We start from the raw sequence: 20,766 nt of genomic DNA, 5'->3' as shown, positions 1-20,766 counted from the left end.
ACTGTAAGGGTAAGGTAAGTAGAGAAGGCCCTGGAGGAAGAAGATGAAAATACTGTATACCTTGGGCTGTCCCATACCAGATAGCCTCCAGATAAAGGGGAAGTTAGTTTGGTCTACAGCAAGGGCTCCCGATTGCTAGCCTGCCAGCCAAATCTCTTATTAATAGTGTTTTTTAAAGATTTTATTTATTTTTAGAGAGAGGAGAAGGGAAGGAGAGAGAGACACACACATCGATGTGCCAGAGAAACATTGATCGGTTGCCTTTCACACACTCCCAACCAGGAACCTGGCCTGCAACCCAGGCATGTACTCTGACTGGGAATCGAACCAACAACCCTTCAATTTTTGTACGATACCCATCCCACTGAGCCACACTAGTCAGGGCTCTTATTAATAGTTTTGTTTGACCACCGTGTTTAAAAATTAAAAAAATTAGTTGTCAACACTTAAAAATTCAGAAATAGATTCCAGGTGTCTCTTAAAAACTGGGAGGGGGAGGAGGGGTGCAACATTGAGCTCTTATTCCCAGAGGGAAAAAGTTGATAGGAGCTAAGTTTAAGTACTAGATGCCTCCTTCTTCAGTTTTCTAGTCCCTACCTCTCTTCCTTTTCCCCAAAACATTTAACTGTCATTGTACATGCATTGCTGTCTTCTTACAGAAAAGTTAAGAGGAAAGTGAACTATTTCTTGCTACTATCAAAATTTTTCATTTATATGGTCCACTTCACTCATTTATGTTACCTGCCTGGACCTTGTTGATTTTTGAGTTTGCAACTCCCAGTATAGGGGAAAGAGGCCCGGACCCTGAGTCCTAGTGCCTGTTCTGCCTTAGTCCACCATGTGACCTCAAGCTCAAAAAACAGCCTCTTTGGATCTCTTTAGAGTTAGGAGACTAAATTGGATGTTCTTTGCACCCAAGAGGGTTTGTGAAGTTGCAGTAGGCCAGTACCCTCCCAAACAGCAAGGGGGCCCAGCCTAGTATATATGTCAGAGAAAGAAGACACTGGAAGGAATTGGTGCCTATATCAATAATGTATAACTCGAGCCCAGAGCCAGGGAGAGGAATGTACACTGTGGTGTGTGTGTAACTAGAAGTGGGCTCAAATAAGCTGTTCTTGTATAGGTTGCTTATCTGTTCCTGTGTACGCTATGTACCAGGCTCTATTTTAGGTGCAAGGGATGTAGCAATGAACAAGACAGACAAGGTCTCTGTTATTATGGAGCTTATATTCCAGTGAAAGACACAGAGCTTATATTCCAGTGAAAGACACAGATAATATACAAGTAAATAAAATACATAAGATAATCTCAAATAATGAAGAAAGTGAAACAGAAAGATTTGATAGTTTCTGGAGGGGCAGGTTGTGCACATAGGTGGGTACATAAATGTGGTACATGTACTTGCAGAGGGGCCCATGTTCGAGTCCTGGGTGCACATATTTATTCTTATTTGTGCCTATATGTGTATTGAGTTGGCCAAAAAGTTCGTTTGTTTTTTTCCCATAAGATGGCTCTAGTAGCGCTTATTTGTCTTTAACTTCATTCGAGACAATTTTGTTAGATTGTATTGTGACAGCTGTCATATCAGCATGCATAAAAAAACATCAAATTGGTAAATTTTTGTGCAGCCATTTTAATATTAAAGACAGAAGAAAATATGCAACATTTTTGGCATATTATGCTTTATCATTTCAAGAAAGGTAAAAACACAACTGAAATGCAAAAAAAGATTTGTGCAGTGAGGGAGAAGGTGCTGTGACTGACTGAATGTTTCAAAAGTGTTTTGTGAAGTTTTTTGCTGGAGATTTCTTGTTGGACAATGCTTCATGGCTGGGTAGACCAATTGAAGTTGATAAGGAGCAAATCGATACATTAATTGAGAACAATCAATGTTATACCACACAGGAGCTAGCCGACATACTCAAAATATCCAAATCAATAAAATTATTTGTGAAAATGAAAAATGTCTTTTATTTAACAGAAAAAACTAATTAAACTTTTTAGCCAACCCGATACATGGGCAGTATGTATGTATGTATGTATGTATGTATGTATGTATTTATAGATTTTATTTATTTTTTTTCAGGAGATGGGGAGGGAGGGAAAAAGAGAGGGAGAGAAACATCCATGTGTGAGAGAAACATCAGTTGGTTGCCTCTTGCATGCCCCCAATGGGGAACCTGGCCTGCAACCCAGGCATGTGCCCTGAAAGGGAATCAAATCAGCAACCTCTTGGTTCACAGGCCTGCGCTCCATCCACTGAGCCACACCAGCCAGGGCCATGGGCAGCTTTTATACCTGAAGTATTTTTATATTATATGTGATATTATGCATGTCAGTGTACACAGGTGAGCTGGTATGTGGTATGCATGTGAAAATGTGCATGGGTATGTGGTATATGTCTGCATTTAGCCATAACTGGAGATGTTCTGAAGTTCCTATGGCACTCATCAGTGGGTCAGTTAAGGAAATGGCTTTTTTGCCTCTGGCATTCAGGGCCATTTGCCAGCTTCCTTTCTCCCTGTGCCTTCCCACTTTAGAAAGCTCTCTCTGCTTGGCTCCTCTCCACTCTAGAGGAGCTAAGCCAAGGAGAGGATAGTAACTGACTCATCAAGCCAGGAGGTGGGAAGAGGCTGATAATCCAAAGGCCTGGCCTCTCTGCTAGCCTCTGTCCTTCACAGTATGAGGGGAAAGAGTCTGGACTTGAAATCAGACGACCTGAGAATCTATTCTTGGCTCTGCCACTTAATTATTGTGTGACCTTGGCCAAGCTATTACATCTCTCTGGGTTTCAGTTACCTCTGGGTAGTGTAGTATTTAGGGAGGGCTACGTGGTGCTGGTGCATTCTGAGCAGGGGCAATGGCATGATCAAAAGTGTGGAGGTGGGCCTTTGTGTGTAAAGGAAGCCAGGAGATACCCACTTAGAATAAAATTCAAACTTCTTACCATTGCCTGGAAGGCCCTATGTGATCTGGCTGCTTTCTGCCTCTTATTCTTACCCTCCTTCTTGTTCACTATGCTTCAGCTAAACTGCCTTCCTTTTTTGTTCTTTGAATAGTTCAAGCTCTTTACCACCTCAGTACCTTTCCAAATTTCAATGCCAGGATACTCTGCCAGGATACTCTTCCCAAGAATGCATATAGTTGCCTACTTCTCAATACTCGGGTCTTAGCTCAAATATCACCTCCCTGGAGAGAGGCTTTTCCTGCCTATCTTAGTATCACCCTCTATTGTTTATCAATATTAAAATGCACATATCCTTTGGCCCAGTAATTTTACTTCTAGTAATTCATCCTACAGATGTATGGAAGTGAGTACAATGACAAATGAATAAAGATATTCATTGAGCATTTATTTGTTAAATAAATTATGGTACATACAAATGGTAGAACATTATGAGAATGATGAAGAAAATGAAACAGCACAGTAAATCTTGATGGAGAATGATATCAATGTATATTGTTAAGTTTTTTAAAAAGCAAGATGATTGAGGAGAACCAAAATGGTGGCGTAGGTAGACACACTGCGCCTCCTCACACAACCAGAGCTGACAGAAAATCAAGCGGCAAGGGGGTCCGACACCAAGGAAATAAAAAATAAACATTCATCCAGACCGGTAGGAGGGGCGGAGACGGGCACCGGGGTGGAGAGGACTCACGTTGCCGTGGCGGGACCGAGACTGGCGGAGTGTGGGACAAACGGGGCAGGCAGTCCGAGCACCAGCAGACCCTGCAACCCCACATTCGTGCAGATAAACCGAGAGGGCCGGACTCAGAGTGGCAGAGAGCGGGGCAGGCAGAGCAGTGGGTAGCACCCCAGGGCCCCACATTCGGACACAGATAAACCGGGCGAATGGCGGGGAGCGAAGCAGACTGCGCAACCCAGGGCTCCAGCTCCGGGAAATAAAGCCTCAAACCTCTGATTGAAAGCGCCCCTGGGGGTTGGGGCAGCAGCAGGAGAGACTCCCAGCCTCACAGGAGAGGTCGTTGGAGAGACCCACAGGGGCCTAGAGTGTGCACAAGCCCACCCACTGGGGAACCAGCACCAGAGGGGGCCAGTTTGATTGTGGGTATCAGAGTGAAAGACTGAAATCCGGAGGAGAGTGAGGCAGGCGCCATTGCTCCCTCTCGGCCCCTCCCCCACATACAGGTCACAGCGCAGCGACCAGCGCAACCCCGCCCAGATGAACACCTAAGGCTCCGCCCCTTTACTCAACACACGCGCCAAGACAAAAAAAAAAAAAAAAGGCCCAAATGACAGAACACTTCAAAGCTCCAGAAAAAATACAACTAAGCGACAAAGAGATAGCCAACCTATCGGATGCACAGTTCAAAGCACTGGTTATCAAGATGCTCACAGAATTGGTTGAATCTGTTCAAAAAGTAGATGAAAAAATGAAGCCTATGCTAAGAGAAACAAAGGAAAATGTACAGGGAACCAATAGTGATGCGAAGGAAACTGGGACTCAAATCAACAGTGTGGACCAGAAGGAAGAAAGAAACATCCAACCAGAAAAGAATGAAGAAACAAGAACTCGGAAAAATGAGGAGAGGCTTAGGAACCTCCAGGACATCTCGAAATGTTCCAACATCCGAATTATAGGGGTGCTAGAAGGGGAAGAGGAAGAACAAAAAATTGAAAACTTATTTGAACAAATAATGAAGGAGAACTTCCCTCATCTGGCAAAGGAAATAGACTTCCGGGAAGTCCAGGAAGCTCAGAGAGTCCCAAAGAAGCTGGACCCAAGGAGGAACACACCAAGGCACATCATCATTACATTACCCAAGATTAAATGCAAGGACCTACATCCAAGATTACTGTATCCAGCAAAGCTATCATTTAGAATGGAAGGGAAGATAAAGTGCTTCTCAGGTAAGGTCAAGTTAAAGAAGTTCATCGTCACCAAGCCCTTATTATATGAAATGTTAAAGGGAGTTACCTAAGAAAAAGAAGATCAAAAATATGAGCAGTAAAAATGACAGCAAACTCACAGTTATTAACAACCACACCTAAAACAAAAACAAGAGCAAACTAGGCAAACAACTAGAACAGGAACAGAACCATAGAGATGGAGATCACATGGAGGGGTGTCAATAGGGGAGTGGGAGGGGGAGAGGGGGGAAAGGTACAGAGAATAAGTAGCATAAATGATAGGTGGAAAATAGACAGGGGGAGGGTAAGAATAGTGTAGGAAATGTAGAAGCCAAAGAACTTATAAGTATGACCCATGGACATGAACTATAGGGGGGAATGTGGGAGGGAGGGGTGAGCAGGATGGAGTGGAGTGGGGGGGGGGATGTGACAACTGTAATAGCATAATCAATAAATATATTTTTAAAAAAAGCAAGATGATTGAGCTCTATACTTAAGACTTGTGCAGTTTATTGGATGTATATTGTACTCAATAAAAGATATGGTACAGAATAGTGTGTACTGTGTGCCATCATTGTATAGAAAACAGTGAATATATACACATAAATGCATGTATGTTTATGCTTGTAAAAAGCATATATTTATGCTTATCTGCCATGTTTGTCCTTTAGTTATAGCGGCTCTTTCCCACATCTACCCACCCTGTGCTTGGTTGGAGACTGTGAGGTACTTATTTTTCTTTTGAACATCATTAAAATTCAATTTTTTTAATTTGATTTTTAGATTTCCATCTTCAGTAATATCCCAAGGACCTTATGAAAGATGTTACAATTGCAGCCTTCTTCCAAAGTGATTATCTTGGTCACACCACACTAATTCAATTTCCCTATCTATTCCTTCCTTCCTATAAGGAGTGGCCTTATCTTCATATTGACTATTTCTGGAAAGGTATACAACATAGGGTAACAATAGTTGCCAGTAGGCAGGATGACTGGGGTGTGGGGAAGGGAACTCCTTGTCACATATCTTTTTATGAAGTACCATTTATATTTCTTATTCAAAAAATAAAATTGAAAAATGAAAACCACTGAGAGGAAATATTTTTATAGTTAAATCTTCATATATAATCATGAAAGTTCTTTAAGATATCTTTTAAAAATGTATTTCTTTTCAAGTAATATTTATCATAATCTGAATTGTCTTGGTTGTATTTGTTACTTGTATATTTCTTGCACAATCATTGGAATATGAGCTTCATGTTGTCAGGAATCTTGCTTATCTTATCCATCAGTGCCTTATTTCTGTATGTGTGTATAGTACATAATACTCATTGAATAAGCAAACAAACAGATGTAGGAATGATCAAAGAAAACCAGGCAGAAGCCTAGGGAGGAGTAGGAGGCAAGGCTGAGCAGGACAGAAATCAGCTGATAGAGGCTGGTCATTCTCAAACTTTAAACTGATATCAGAATCACCTGTGATTCTTTATACCAGCTTATAAAAAAGAAGTAGATTCTTGGACCCTGTGATTCTGATTCAGTAGTTTTGAGTAGGGGCTCAGGAATATACATTTTAACAAACTCCCTAGGTGACTTGTGTGCGAGTGTTCTGGAGACCCCCCTTTTTATCTGTGATATAATAATCTCTCCTTAATACATCCCTAGGATGGAAGATAAGGGACTATCCTCCCATTTTATCAACCTAAATGAGGCTCAGAGATTAACAATACATTTTTCAATGACACACAGCTTGCATATAAAGTATACTTTGAAAGGCCAAAGTATTTGACCAGTCAGCTCAAGGTGTAGTGGTAGATGGCTCAACCTCACAGGACATTCCCAGGCCTTGGTGTTACTGAATGGGTTTTATGACTGTTCCTATTTTTTATTTGGAGAAGAGATTATATTCCCTAATGACTTTTTTTCTGATGTATTTTAGGGAAGGCAATGAGCCAGAGGAGACCACCCAGATCACATACCATGAACTTCTGGTCCAAGTGTGTCAGTTCAGCAATGTGCTCCGAAAACAGGGTGAGTGAAGAGGTGGGGGGAGGGGACTGGAGGGCCTGACCTTGGGGTATCTGAGGACTTGGGGGAAGTAGACAAGGGGTGAATGGAATCTGGTAATAGGACTAGAAGAGCTCAGCTGGAGGGGTAGTGGTGGTGATGGTGGTAGCTGGATGAGAGGGAGGGGGTAGCAGCAGGAAAGATCCATGGTCTATGTCCTTTATGTGCGTTTATGTGCAGGCATTCGGAAGGGTGACCGAGTGGCCATCTACATGCCCATGATACCGAAGCTTGTGGTAGCAATGCTGGCATGTGCTCGTCTTGGGGCTCTGCATTCCATTGTGGTAGGAATTGGGGCTGGAAAAGGGGCCTGTTGGGGAATGGGGCTCTGAAGAAGTAGATTGAGTCTGGATGAGAGGATATTAAGAACCAGACTAAGGAGTTAAAAAAAATTTTTTTTAAATCCTCACCCAAGGACATGCTTAGAGAGGGGAAAGGAGTGAGAGGGGAAGAGAAGCATCCATGTGAGAGAGCAACATCTATTGGTTGCCTCTTGCACGCTTCCTGACCAGGAACAAACCTACAACCTGGGCATGTCCCCTCTCTGGGAATTGAACCCGAGAACTTTCGGTCTATGGAATGAAGCTCCAACCAACTGAGCCACACCAACCAGGGCTAAAACGTTTTTGTTATAGGTTATCAGTTATCCAGTTTCTTCTAGGACCTTAACTTATAGACCCTAAAGGTTTTATTAGTGACTCCTTTCCTTGTTCACTTAACCTCTGGGCCCTTACTCCCTTGGTCTTTTTTTTTTTTTTTTTTTTAATTGATTGATTTAAGAGACAGAGAGAGGGACAAAGGGAAAGAAACACACACACGCACAGACAGAAAGACAGACAGATACTGATTTGTTGTTCCACATTTATATGCTCTCATTGGTTGCTTCTTGTATATGCCCTGACTGGGGATTGAACCTGCAACCCTGCTGTATAGGGATGATGTTCTAACCAACTGAGCTACCCGGCCAGGGCTCCCTCAGTCTTTCTTTCCTTCCCTAGTTTGCAGGCTTCTCTGCTGAGTCTCTCTGTGAACGGATCCTGGATTCCAGTTGCAGCCTTCTCATCACTGCAGGTGACTAATTTTCTCACCGCTTCCCCAGAACCCCTACACTCCAAGTCTTTGTTTCAATTAGCTAGTTGGAGTTTGGGACTGCTCAGTGTAGCTGGGTAGGGACTGCCTACTGTGTAGCTCCTGGTTCTACCTCAGCCAGCCCTCTGTCTGCTCAAATCAGATGGAAGAGTTAAGAGGCCCACTCAGGAAGGACTCTGAATATTGTGCTCACTAGGGATAAGGGGCAAGGAATGTGGTACCTTCCTAAGGCCTGGAATGTCTGTTGCTCCCCAAAGATGCCTTCTACAGGGGGGAAAAGCTTGTGAACCTGAAGGAACTGGCTGATGAGGCCCTGGAAAAGTGTCGGGAGAAGTAAGTGTATTTGGCCGGTTGGCTACTACTCTGGGTCAACTGGGCCTTTTCCCAGTGCCATTTTCCCTTTGTCCCGCCTACCCTAGATGGATACGGGTGGCTTCTAACAAGTTATCTTTTAAGCCAACCATTCCACCACTTCAGGCTTTTCTTCCCTCCAGGGGTTTCTCAGTGAGATGCTGCATTGTGGTCAAGCACCTGAGGAGGTCAGAGCTGGGCACAGGTGACTCTCTCAGACAGTCCCCACCGATTAAGAGGCCATGTCCGGATGTGCAGGTGAGTCTGTTACTGCTATGCCCTCCTCTGGGCTTAAATTGGTTTCCTCTTCCTACCCAGGAAGTTCCTGATGTACTTCTTTTCTTCTTCATTATAATTCTAAGGATCTGAGAGCCATCATAGGAATGCCTCCCCTGGCAGGACTGGCTGGGAGGTGGGGGACTTTGAACTTGAAAGTAGTTAGGGAGTCCATTGCAACTTGGGACCTTAGCATGAGACATTGTAAGGGAGACTGGTTGGGGTATCCTGATGGGCACAAGGGACCCTCAGGGCTTGGACTTGGGTTAGAAATGGGCTGACTTGGGTGACTAAATATAGTCATCTTGATTACTGGGCTGTGGCTTGGGGTGGGCTACCTGTGGAATCCCACCATGAAAGGACTAGGATCTGGCCCTCAAGATATTGTCCTTATTAGAAAAGGAGTCAGCCAGAGGTTTGGGGCACACTGACCCTTCCCTCCCACTTTCCTATACTTGGACCCTGCTCACCATACTTTCTGTGGGCTCTTAACAGGGTAAGCTGAAAGAGAAACCCAAGTGCATCTGGCCCCAGGTATCCACCTCTGCGCTGCCTTGGGCACTGTTTTCCTGCGTGCTTGTCTGTGTGTCCATTTGCTCTTTGCTTGTTTGCCCCATTGAGGTGACTGCCAGACCTAACCCCCTTATCTCTGCACCGGGGTCCTTTGCCACTTAAGTCACTTCGCAGGGTTGTGAAGCTGATTGCTGGTTGCTACCTCTCTGAACTGGCATGCAGCATGGCTCTCAGGGAGGTAGCAACAGACAACCCATTTTTCTCCTGCTGCTCAGGACCTTTGTGGGACAGAGGACCAAGTAATCTTATCAGAAAGTCTTTACTATGCACTTAACTGGGGCAGAGCCAGGAGAGACAGGAGGAAGACAAGTAGAGGAGGTGTAGACCTTAACATTGGGAATTCACTGTCAGGTTGGGGAGGTGGATATGTATTACAAATGAAAGCCTAAGTTCTATATAGGACGGCAGAGAAGAAGATTCTTAAATACATTTTTATACTATTTTGGGATTTACAAACTGCACATTAAGTCTGATAAAGTTAAGTACTAAATTGGCCCTGGCTGGTGTGGCTCAGTGGATTGAGTGCCACCCTGCAAACCAAAGGGTCGTCCCTGGTTCGATTCCCAGTCAGGGCACATGCCTGGGTTGCGGGCCAGGTCTCCTGTAGGGGGCGTGTGAGAGGTATCCACACATGGATGTTTCTCTGCCTCTCCCTCTCTTTCTCCTTCTCTTCCCCTCTCTCTAAAAATAAAAAAATAAAATCTTTAAAAAATAATTAAATAAATATATTAATGTGTGTAGATCATTCTATAGTAGATCATTTGGCAAGAAAAAAAAAAGTGTTCATGTGACAAGGTATGTGTAGACCTATATGGCTATTCCACTAAAAAATAGGGTGTGTTTTTGAGCTCACTGGCAGCTGTCTCTCTTCTTTTTCTTCTTAAATTTTTAATGGTGGCTCACTTGGCCTGGGCTTGTCATTCTTATGATGCTTATATGCCCAAAACTTCAAATTCTCTAGACTAAGGGGCAGATAGTAGAGAAAGAGAAGAGTGGTAAGAGAGTTATTTTATAATTTATCAAGGTATGTGTCTAATATGTTGGGGTTTTTTTTTAACCAAATATTTACACAGTAGAGTAGCATATAGACATACAGCAGGAGTAGGGTGTTTCTCTTACACTATCATGTCTACCTGCCAGCCAGGGCCATTGAACATACAAGAGGCTAATGAATATGACAGGGCTTTGTGACAATTAAAGCAAACCTCAAACAGTTCCCATCATCATACCCTTACATTTATCTCCCAGAGGAGTTCAGGGGAGCTGAACTAACTCCCATCTTTTCTGACATTCATCGGTTTTCCCCACCCCCAGGGTAACCCGAGGCTTGATGTTTACTATTGGATAATACCTTTCTCTTTTGATACTCCCTAAATCCTGTGATACCATTGGGACAGAAATGACTATCCTCATTTTTAAAAGGGGTAACAAGGTAAAGTGACTTGCCCAAGTGACTTGCCGGGAAGTGACAGAACTGGGATTGAAATCCAGTGCAAATTTTGGACAAATTTAGGGAATTTTGCTTCAGCAAAACTCAGCAAAACTGTTTGTTCCAAAGGTGATATAACCAGGAAAGTAAAACAGTTTCAAGCAGAGTTTAGAAAAATTTAGGGATGACAGGCGCAAAAATAGCTATCAAAGGCACTCCGTTATAGGGAGGCATCCCTCCACTGGGAGAAGTCCATTTCAGTCCTTCTCCACCAACTTAAAACAAGCCCTTCTGATGCATGGAATCTCAAGTAAATGTCTTTAGGGAAAACTCATTGGTACCAGTGATGTAACGGCAGAGGGAGATCAAGGGTAGGACCCTCCAGAGGGAGAATGAGGTCTGGACCTTCAGGAAAAGGCGCTTGGACCAAGATCTGTTGACTTCTTTCACTACTAACTGACAGGGCCAGATGCCTGCCTTATCTGCAGGCTCTGACTAATTTTGCATTTCTGAGTTGTGTGGTGTTCGCATCCCTGCTGATGAGCCACTAGTCCCACAAGTACATATGTGTGTATGCAGGCCTGTGTGTGCATATTCATTCATCCAACGAAAATTTGCTGAGGACCTTTTAAGTGCCAGGCATTTTGCTAGGTACTGGGGATATAGGTGGGAAAAAAAAGACAGACATACCACTGTACTTATAGAGGTCACTATCTAGTTGGGGAGAGAGTAATCAATCAAACAACTAAAATAAGTAGAAATATGTGCTGTGTGGGAAAGAAATATGGTGCGGTGATCAAGAATAATAGCAGGGGTGGGAATCTACCAGGTACTCTTTAAGGAAAGCCTTTCCAAGGTGACATTTAAACTAAGAATCGAAGGATGAAAAGAGACCAACCAAGAGGCCACCTGAGGGCCAAGTGCGGGGGAACTCTGGAGCAGGGTGCTGGGAGCACCCAGGAAGCCTGCTATTCTGTTCCTATTCTCTCTGCTCTATTCCACCCTCGCAGGGCCCTTCCTCCCTTCCACAACCCCCACCTGCCAGTCTCACCCCAGCCCCTCCAGGTGCCAGGTATCTCCTGCCCCCATCTTGAGCTGTTCACAGTTCTTTCCTGCCCATTTCTGCCTTTCTTCTCCTGCAGATCCCTTGGAATGAGGATGTTGACTTGTGGTGGCATGAACTCATGAAGGACGCAGGGGATGAGTGTGAGCCTGAGTGGTGTGATGCTGAGGACCCGCTCTTCATCCTGTACACCAGTGGCTCCACAGGCAAACCCAAGGCAAGTGTGTGTGTGCACATGTGCACATGCGTGTATAGTGCGTAAGGGTGAGAAGTGAGTTTCTGAGGGAGCATTTAATGACATCAATTTTACTCTACAACCATGAGTTTCAGAAATGTCACATTACCTTTTCTAAATCAAATTAAGATGTTAGATTGTGAGGCCCAGGTGAGATAATTTAAGTGAGGGCTTTCATACTGCCCAGAAAATAAGAAAAGTATGAGTCTATGTAGTTTCTATCGATGTTTTTTGTCCATGCCTACATGGTTTGGTTGAAGGAGAGCTGCCCTGTCAACTCAAGGCCAAGGGTGGACACAGGGATCCCTCTTGGGCTCCTAGACTACAGCTTTTAGAGTTCAGCTCCTTCAACATGCCACACTTTAATCTAGTCCAGGGGTGTCATTTTCACTGGGGGCCACATCAGCCTTGCAGTTTCCTTAAAAGGGCCAAATGTAATTTTAGGACTTTATAAATGTAACCAGTCCTTAACTAGGGGCAAAGAGCTCGGCGCTGCTGCTGGATAGAAACAAGGTAACGGGCCAGATGATACAAGGTGGAGTGGAGGGCCGGATTCGGCCCGCAGGCCTTGTGTTTGCCACCTGTGATCTAATCCCTGTCAGGGCACAGTGGGAGCCAGAAATACTTAAGAAAACTCGGACTACTTCCAGCCAAGATGGAGGTGTAGGTAGACACACTGTGCCTCCTCACACAACAACAAATTTAAAAACAAAAACAACCAGAACTGACAGAAAATCAAAGTGTATGGAAGTTTGACAACCAAGGAGTTAAAGAAGAAACATTCATCCAGACTAGTAGGAGGGGCAGAGGTGTGCTCTCCTCGCACAACCAAAAGAAGGACAACAACAAATTAAAAACAAAAAACAACCAGAACTAACAGAAAATCAAACTGTATGGAAGTCCAACAACCAAGGAGTTAAAGAAGAAATATTTACCCAGACTAGTAGGAGGGGCAGAGGTGGGCAGCTGGGTGGAGAGGACTCGTGGCAAGGTGGCAGCTGGTGGACCTGGTGAGGCGGCGGATTGCGGAGTGGAGGAACAACTGGGGAACGAGATGGATTAGCAACCCATGGTCCCAGTGCAGGGAAATAAAGACTCAAAGCCTCTAACTGAAAACACCTGTGGGGGTTGCAGCAGTAAGAGAAACAGCCTCACAAGAGAGTTTGTTGGAGAGACCCACAAGCTCCTAGAATGCACACAAACCCACCCACCCAGGAATCAGCACCAGAAGGGCCCAATTTAATTGTGGGTGTCAGGAAGAGTGACTAAAAACCAGCAGAGAGCAGAGCAAGTGGCCTTGTTCACTCTCGGACCCCTCCCCCACATCAGCATCACAACTCAGTGATGTGGGTTGCCCTGCCCTGGTGAACACCTAAGGCTCCACGCCTTATACGTAATAGGTGTGCCGGAAAAAAAAATGGCCCAAATGAAAGAACAGATCAAAACTCTAGAAAAAATACAACTAAGCGAAGAAGAGCTAGCCACCCTATTAGGTGCACAGTTCAGAACACTGCTAATCAGGGTGCTCGCAGAAATAGTTGAGTATGGTCACAAATTAGAGGAAAAAATGAAGGCTATGCTAAGTGAAATAAGGGAAAATGTACAGGGAACCAACAGTGATGGGAAGGAAACCAGGACTCAGATCAACAGTTTGGATCAGGAGGAAGAAAGAAACACTCAACCAGAATAGAATAAAGAAACAAGAATTCAAAAAAACGAGGAGAGGCTTAGGAACCTCTGGGACATCTTTAAATGTTCCAACATCCAAATCATAGGGGTACCAGAAGGAGAAGAGGAAGAGCAACAAATCAAAAACTTATTTGAACAAATAATGAAGGAGAACTTCCCTAATCTGGCAAAGGAAACAGACTTCCAGGAAGTCCAGGAAGCTCAGAGAGTCCGAAAGAAGCTGGGCCCAAGGAGGAACACACCAAGGTACATCATAATTACGTTACCCAAGATTAAACAGAAGGAGAGAATTAGAAGCAGCAAGATAAAAGAAGACAGTTACCTACAAAGGAGTTTCCATTAGACTATCAGCTGATTTCTCAAAAGGAACCTTGCAGGCAAGAAGGGGCTGGAAAGAAGTATTCCAAGTCATGAAAGGCAAGGACCTACATCCAAGATTACTCTATCCAGCAAAGCTATCATTTATAATGGAAGGGCAGATAAAGTGCCTCCCAGATAAGGTCAAGTTAAAGGAGTTCATCATCACCAAGCCCTCATTATATGAAATGTTAAAGTGACTTATCTAAGAAAAAGAAGATAAAAATATGAACAGTAAAATGACAACAAACTCACAGCTATTAACAACCGAACCTAAAAACAAAAACAAACTAAGCAAACAAGCAGAACAGGAACAGAACCACAGGAATGGAGATCACACGGAGGGTTATCAACAGGGTAATGGGAGGGGGAGAGAGGAGGAAAAGGTACAGGGAATAAGCAGCATAAATGGTAGGTAGAAAATAGGGGGAGGTTAAGAATAGTATAGGAAATGTAGAAGCCAAAGAACTTATATGTATGGCCCATGGACATGAATGAAAGGGGGGGAATGTGGGTGGGAGGGGGTATGTAGGGCAGACAGGAATAAAGGGGGGAAATAGGACAATTGTAATAGCATAATGAATAAAATATATGAAAAAAAAGAAAAAAGGAAAAGAGAACTCAGACTTGAAAGATATCACTGTGCCTTCCACCTACCCCATCCCTAAATTATTTTCTCCACATGCTTTGGAATATCCCTCAATGAGTGTTTGGAAACACAGCTTTGGCCTGTCTTTCCTAGGGATGGGATATTAATAGAATAAGAAAAGATTGTCTCTTTTTCCCTACTCTCACTCTGTCAATGTGTAATTGAGTGTGTGTGCACAAATGCACAACAGAGACACCATCTGTGAGTGTACTCAGAATGTTCATATATGAGAGTAATGCCGGTAGCTCTGAAATACCATCATTAGGGTGTGGGTGTGAATGACGGACTGACGTTACATGTGTGTGAGGTACCACACGGGAACGTGGAAAAAAGGGGATGCAAGAGAGGTGGGTGGTGTGAAAGGAGTGCTGGTGGTCAGTGGCGGTGAGCCCAAGCCCCGTCCTGAGGCCTTCTTCTTCCCCCAGGGTGTGGTGCACACAGTTGGAGGCTACATGCTCTATGTGGCCACAACCTTCAAGTATGTGTTTGACTTCCATCCAGAGGACGTGTTCTGGTGCACAGCAGACATTGGCTGGATCACTGGCCATTCCTATGTCACCTATGGGCCACTGGCCAATGGTGCCACCAGTGTTTTGGTGAGAAGGGAGCTGGGACCCATGACTACCTGGCCTACTTAGGGGGTGGACAAGGTGATCCAGGATGACTGCCTCCCAAGGCCACTTGGTCTAGAGGCAGTAGGATTTACACAGTTCTTGCAGAGTTCTGAGGGGATTGTGAATCCTGAGTGGGAAGTTCTTTTGGCTTGTCTGGTAAAGGAGTGAAGTCATGGGTTTGTCAGAAAGGGCAAATTACTGAGCCTGGGGGATGGTGGGGAATGGAGGAGCTATTGGAAAGGACCAGAAATGACCAGCCTTCCCTGGGGTTAGTTTGAGGGTATCCCCACATACCCGGATGTGAGCCGCATGTGGAGCGTTGTGGACAAGTACAAGGTGACCAAGTTCTACACAGCACCTACAGCTATCCGCCTGCTCATGAAGTTTGGAGAGAAGCCTGTCACCAAGTGAGACCCCTCCCAGCTGCTGCCCCATTGGTGTCCCTTAGAACAACTGGCCTTTGTGCAGTCGTTTTCATGCCACTGTTCCAACTCCCTAGCCTGGAATGGGGGTAGGTGGGCAGAAGAGCCTGGGTATGTCTTCTTGATTCCTCTTTCCCCACTCCCCTGCCCAAGGCATAGCCGGGCATCCTTGCAGGTATTAGGCACGGTAGGTGAACCCATCAACCCTGAGGCCTGGCTATGGTACCACCAGGTTGTAGGTGACCAGCGCTGCCCCATCGTGGACACCTTCTGGCAGACAGAGACAGTGAGTAAGGGGTACAGAAGGTTGGGGCTCAGACAGTGTGGGAAGACTAACTCAAAACCCTGATCTCTGGCTTCCACAGGGTGGCCATATGCTGACGCCCCTCCCTGGTGCAACACCCATGAAGCCTGGTTCTGCTGTGAGTGAGGCTCCCTTGGCTGGCCCTGGGCTAGGCAGGGATAGAGTCTTGGGGCATTTGGCCTAAGTAGAGGGTGGGGGACTGGACTGAGATGTGTGATGAATTTGGGGCTCTCCTTCTCCATGGGAGAGGTTGAGTCAGAATTGCCTCATTTCTCTCCTTGGGTCCTGTCTCCTGTTTGCTTCTAGACCTTCCCATTCTTTGGTGTGGCTCCTGCAATCCTGAATGAGTCTGGGGAAGAGTTGGAAGGTGAAGCTGAAGGCTATCTGGTGAGGCCCTGGCCCTTGGAAGAGTCTTAGAGGAGTGAGGGGAAAGGGTCCACTAACGGATATGTACTTTGCTTCAGAGTTTAGAACCTAATCTCTCTTGGTAGCTGTTGTGATTAAAGTTCCATAGTTGAGGGTTTATCATTTGCAGAGATCCTGCAGGGAATCGTTCTGGATTCTGCATTTGCCTGCCTCTCTGCATTTTGGCCCATGAGTCTCTTAAGGGCTCTGCTCAAAGTTCCCTGATGGTGCCTTTTTGGGTCTGGAAGACTTAGTCCCAACTCTTCCTTTGACAAACATTCTAGTGTGAAAGGAAGCTTCCTAACATGGGAAGTCATATAGGCTCCAGAGTCAACTAGCCTGAGTTCAAATCCTGACTCTGCCTCTTCTGTGACCTCAGATAAGTTACCTAACCCTTCTGAACCTAAACTTCCTCAATTGTAATATAGGGTTATAATAGAACCTTTGTCTTCTGTGGTTGTTGGATTGATTAAGTTAGATGATCCATGTGAAGTTTAGCACAGAACCTAATAGTACTTGATAAATGTTAGCTGTTGTTGTGATTGTTGTGTTAGAACTTACGACATCAGCCCCTACTCTCCACCCCCCTTCACTTTTACTAAGAACGAATTAGTAACAAGGTTGACACTTGAATCCAGCCAGGCCTTTTGCCTTTTAACCATCATCTTATCCATCTGTCACAGGATGTTATTGATTGGGGAAGTAATTTACTCATGAGTGGGTCCCACATTTTTATTCTGTTTTCATTTGCATCAAACTGAATCTGCTTTCCTGAGGGGATTACCCAAAAGGAGACTCAAATTTACCAAGTGCTTATCATCAATATAACATTGTGCTAAGCATCTTCTACCTATCAATTTAATTCTCAGATTACTTTCTCTGATTTACAGATGAGGGTCCTGAAGCTCAGATAGGTAAAGTTGCTTTCCTGAGGCCACAAAGAAGCACAGTTGGGATTCCAGCCTGGATTGTCTATCTCCAAAGCCTGTACTTTGTACTGCTTCTCAGGAATGGCATCCAGGCCATTTGTCCTCAGATTCAGCAAAGCTTGGATTATCTTTCAGTGAGACAGAGTAACAGATGTGACCACTGTGCCTTCCTCACCCTGCAGGTATTCAAGCAGCCCTGGCCAGGGATCATGCGCACAGTCTATGGGAATCACGAACGCTTTGAGGCCACCTACTTTAAGAAGTTCCCTGGGTACTACGTGACAGGAGATGGTGAGCCTTGGCTATCCCCTCCCCACACTTCCTAACAAGACATGTCCCTTCCCCTCCCATTTTCAGGAAGAGTTGACTAAGGGTGAAGAAGCACAAGGAGAGAAAAACGTGTCCTATGTATCAGAGCTACAGAGACCGTAAAGGCAGGAATGAGTATTGCAGAATGGGTCTCAGTGTGGTGCCATCTGGGATTTGATGTATGAGGAAAGATGTTTTTGTTGTTATTGCTCCTGTGTCGAAAAGGATGAGGCATATGGCAGTATTATGTCACGTGTGTCCCCATACCTGGAGGCTGTTTGCCCATATGTGCATCCACCATTGCATTCATCCACAAATTTTTACTGAGCACGCAGTATGCCCAGGCACTGATCTAATCATGGGGGATAATACCATGAATAAGGCAGGCAAGGTCTCTGTTCTCATGGGGCTTACTTTCTATTAAAGCAATACAAACAATAAACTCAGCAAACAAGTAAATAAGCTTGTCTTAGTGATGAGTGCTGTGAAGAAAAAAGGCTCTAAATAAAGTAATGGGATAAAGAGTGTCTGAAGGCATGGCCATATATGGGATGATGAGAGAAAGCTTCTCTGAAGTGATATCTGACCACAGACCTGTTAGGTGAGAAGGAGCCAGTCATGGGAAAATGTGGAGTACATGTGAGTGTTCTGTGCAGACACATGCTTGGAATATCTGAGGGACAGACTGAAGCCTGTGTGGCCAGAGTGTAGTGAGCGAAGGAAGAATGTTGTATGAAGTTGAAGAGGTAGATAATATAGGGCCTGGTGGGCCATGGTGAAGTTTGATTTTATCCAATGTACAGTGGGAGGCTTTTAGGGGTTTTGAGCAGAGAACTTGATGAGGACTTATTTACTGTTGAGAAAATAACTTTGCCTGCCCTGGCCAGTGCAGCTCAGTTGGTTGATCATCAGCCTGTGAACTGAAATGTCACCATTTCAATTCCTGGTCAGGGCACACGCCTGGGTTGTGGGTTTGGTCCTCCATTGGGGCACATACAAGAGGCAACCAATTGATGTTTCTCTCTCATATTGATGTCTCTCTCCTCTCTCTCTCTCCTTCCCCCTCTCTCTAAAAAATAAATAATAAATATATTTTTAAAGATTCTATTTATTCATTTTAACAGAGAAGGGAAGAGGAGAAAGAGGAGGAGAGGAATATCACTGTGTGGTTGCCTTGCACTCAGCCCGTACTGGGTACCTGGCCCGACTGGGAATTGAACTGGCGACCCTTTGGTTCACAGCCCATGATCAATCCACTGAGCCACACCAGCCAGGGCAAATACATAAATATTTTTTAAAAAGAAAATAACTTTGCCTAATTTATGTAGAATAAACTTTTGATGGATGTATTAGTTATCTATTATTGTGGAGCAAATTACCTCCAAACTTGGCAGCTTAAAACACCAAATATTATATTATCTCATACAATTTCAGAGGATCAGCAACACAGAGTGTCTTAGCTGGTGGTTCTCATTCAGAGTCTCTTGAGGGTTGTAATCGAGCTGTTGTTCGGGGCTGCAGTCATCTGTAGGTTTGACTGAGCGTGGAGGACCCGCTTTCAAGCTCACTCGTGTGGCAGCTGGCAGGAACTCTCAGTTCCTTGCCACTTGGGCCTCTCTATAGGGCTATTCATGATGTGGCAGCTGGCTTCCCCCAGAACAAATAATCTGAGATAATGCAACCAAGATAGAAGCCACATTGTCTTCTATAATCTAATCACAGAAATCACATTCCATCACTTCTGCCAAGTTATATTGCTCACAGACTAGTCCAATGAGAAAAGGCTATACTGGGGTATGAATACCAGGAGGTGGAGACCAGTGTGGCCATTTTGGAGCCTGGCCACCACAGTGGGCAAGCACAGCGGCAGGAAGACTTGCTAGGAAGCTAGTGCAGTGGGGATATGGATCATGTATCCTTCTATGGGGTATTACATTGCGCATTTCTTCACTTCCCAGGCTGCCGGCGGGACAAGGATGGCTATTACTGGATCACTGGCAGGATCGATGACATGCTGAATGTATCTGGTGAGGGCCAGGGACTATTTTCCCTTCTCATTAGCCCTGCTCTCCCAGCAACTCCCAGCTGAAGCCTTTCGAGAGAGCCAGGATGTCCTTTGGCCAGACCATGTTTGGAGTGAAGCATCCAGTTCTGGGCCCAGGTTTTGGAGGAAGAGTGATAAACCCTGGAATGTGCCTAGAGGGGACTGGGATGGTGGGGCAACTGAGGCATGTCATATAAGGGATGAATGAAGGGCCTTTCTAATTTGACCAGACCAGGACTGCCCTGTAGGCACGGATAGAGCAGGGGCTGGGATAGAAGCCAAGATCTTTCTCATGGCACTTCCTTTCCCTTGACAAGGTCACCTGCTGAGCACTGCAGAGGTGGAGTCAGCACTTGTGGAACATCAGGCTGTCGCAGAGGCAGCTGTGGTCAGCCACCCTCATCCTGTGAAGGGCGAATGCCTCTACTGCTTTGTCACCCTGTGTGATGGCTATTCCTTCAGCTCCACTCTCACCGAGGAGCTCAAGAAGCAGAGTGAGGAGCCTCCCCGGGCAGGGAGGGACTGCAGGGTTTGTCCTGACGGCCCAGTTACCACTGCAGGTTGTTGGGGAGGGGCTGGAGCGAGCTGCTCCCCAAACCACAAACAGATCCCAGGGGGTTGATTGCCCTCTTTCCATTCTGTCTCCGTTAGTCAGCCACTAGGATAATAATGGCTGGCATGTATAGAATTCTCTCTCTGTGCCACCACTGGGCTAAGTGCTTTAAATGCTATAATCACCTCATAAATAAATCCTATTGTTACCCTCATTGTAAAGATGAAGACATTGAAGCTCAGAGAAGTTAAATCACTTGCCCAAGGCCACACTGCTAGAAAAGTGGGATTTCAGTTCTAGCGGGTTGATTCTAGAGCCTGAGCTCCATGAAGGAACATTAAGATAAATGAGATAGGCCCTGGCCAGGTGGTTCAGTTGGTTAGAATGTGGCCCCAATATGCCAAGGTTGCGGGTTCAATCCCTGGTCAAGGCACACACAAGAATCAATCAATTAATGCATAAGTAGGTGGAAGAACAAGTCGATGTTTCTCATTTTAAAAAGATAAATGAGATAGTAGAGAGACAATGTTTTAAAA

General features: G+C 45.0%; 1 protein-coding gene across 1 annotated transcript in view; it reads left to right on the top strand.

Annotated features, from left to right (window-relative positions):
• Positions 1–20,766, top strand: part of ACSS2 (acyl-CoA synthetase short chain family member 2) — a 55,742-nt gene that overhangs the window by 33,821 nt on the left and 1,155 nt on the right. The window contains exons 3-16 of the mRNA XM_024559330.3: positions 6,812–6,903; positions 7,120–7,223; positions 7,938–8,010; positions 8,286–8,361; positions 8,523–8,637; positions 11,800–11,937; positions 15,076–15,246; positions 15,538–15,671; positions 15,840–15,972; positions 16,052–16,108; positions 16,297–16,377; positions 17,507–17,615; positions 19,592–19,660; positions 19,995–20,171. Coding sequence (XP_024415098.2) covers positions 6,812–6,903; positions 7,120–7,223; positions 7,938–8,010; positions 8,286–8,361; positions 8,523–8,637; positions 11,800–11,937; positions 15,076–15,246; positions 15,538–15,671; positions 15,840–15,972; positions 16,052–16,108; positions 16,297–16,377; positions 17,507–17,615; positions 19,592–19,660; positions 19,995–20,171 — 1,529 coding nt within the window. The remainder of the gene's footprint in view (positions 1–6,811; positions 6,904–7,119; positions 7,224–7,937; positions 8,011–8,285; positions 8,362–8,522; positions 8,638–11,799; positions 11,938–15,075; positions 15,247–15,537; positions 15,672–15,839; positions 15,973–16,051; positions 16,109–16,296; positions 16,378–17,506; positions 17,616–19,591; positions 19,661–19,994; positions 20,172–20,766) is intronic.

The sequence above is a fragment of the Desmodus rotundus genome, chromosome 6 (assembly GCF_022682495.2).
Source record: "Desmodus rotundus isolate HL8 chromosome 6, HLdesRot8A.1, whole genome shotgun sequence".
Lineage (NCBI taxonomy): Eukaryota > Metazoa > Chordata > Mammalia > Chiroptera > Phyllostomidae > Desmodus > Desmodus rotundus.
The sequence above is the reverse complement of the archived record's forward strand: the minus strand, read 5'-3'. Positions and strand labels throughout refer to the sequence as shown.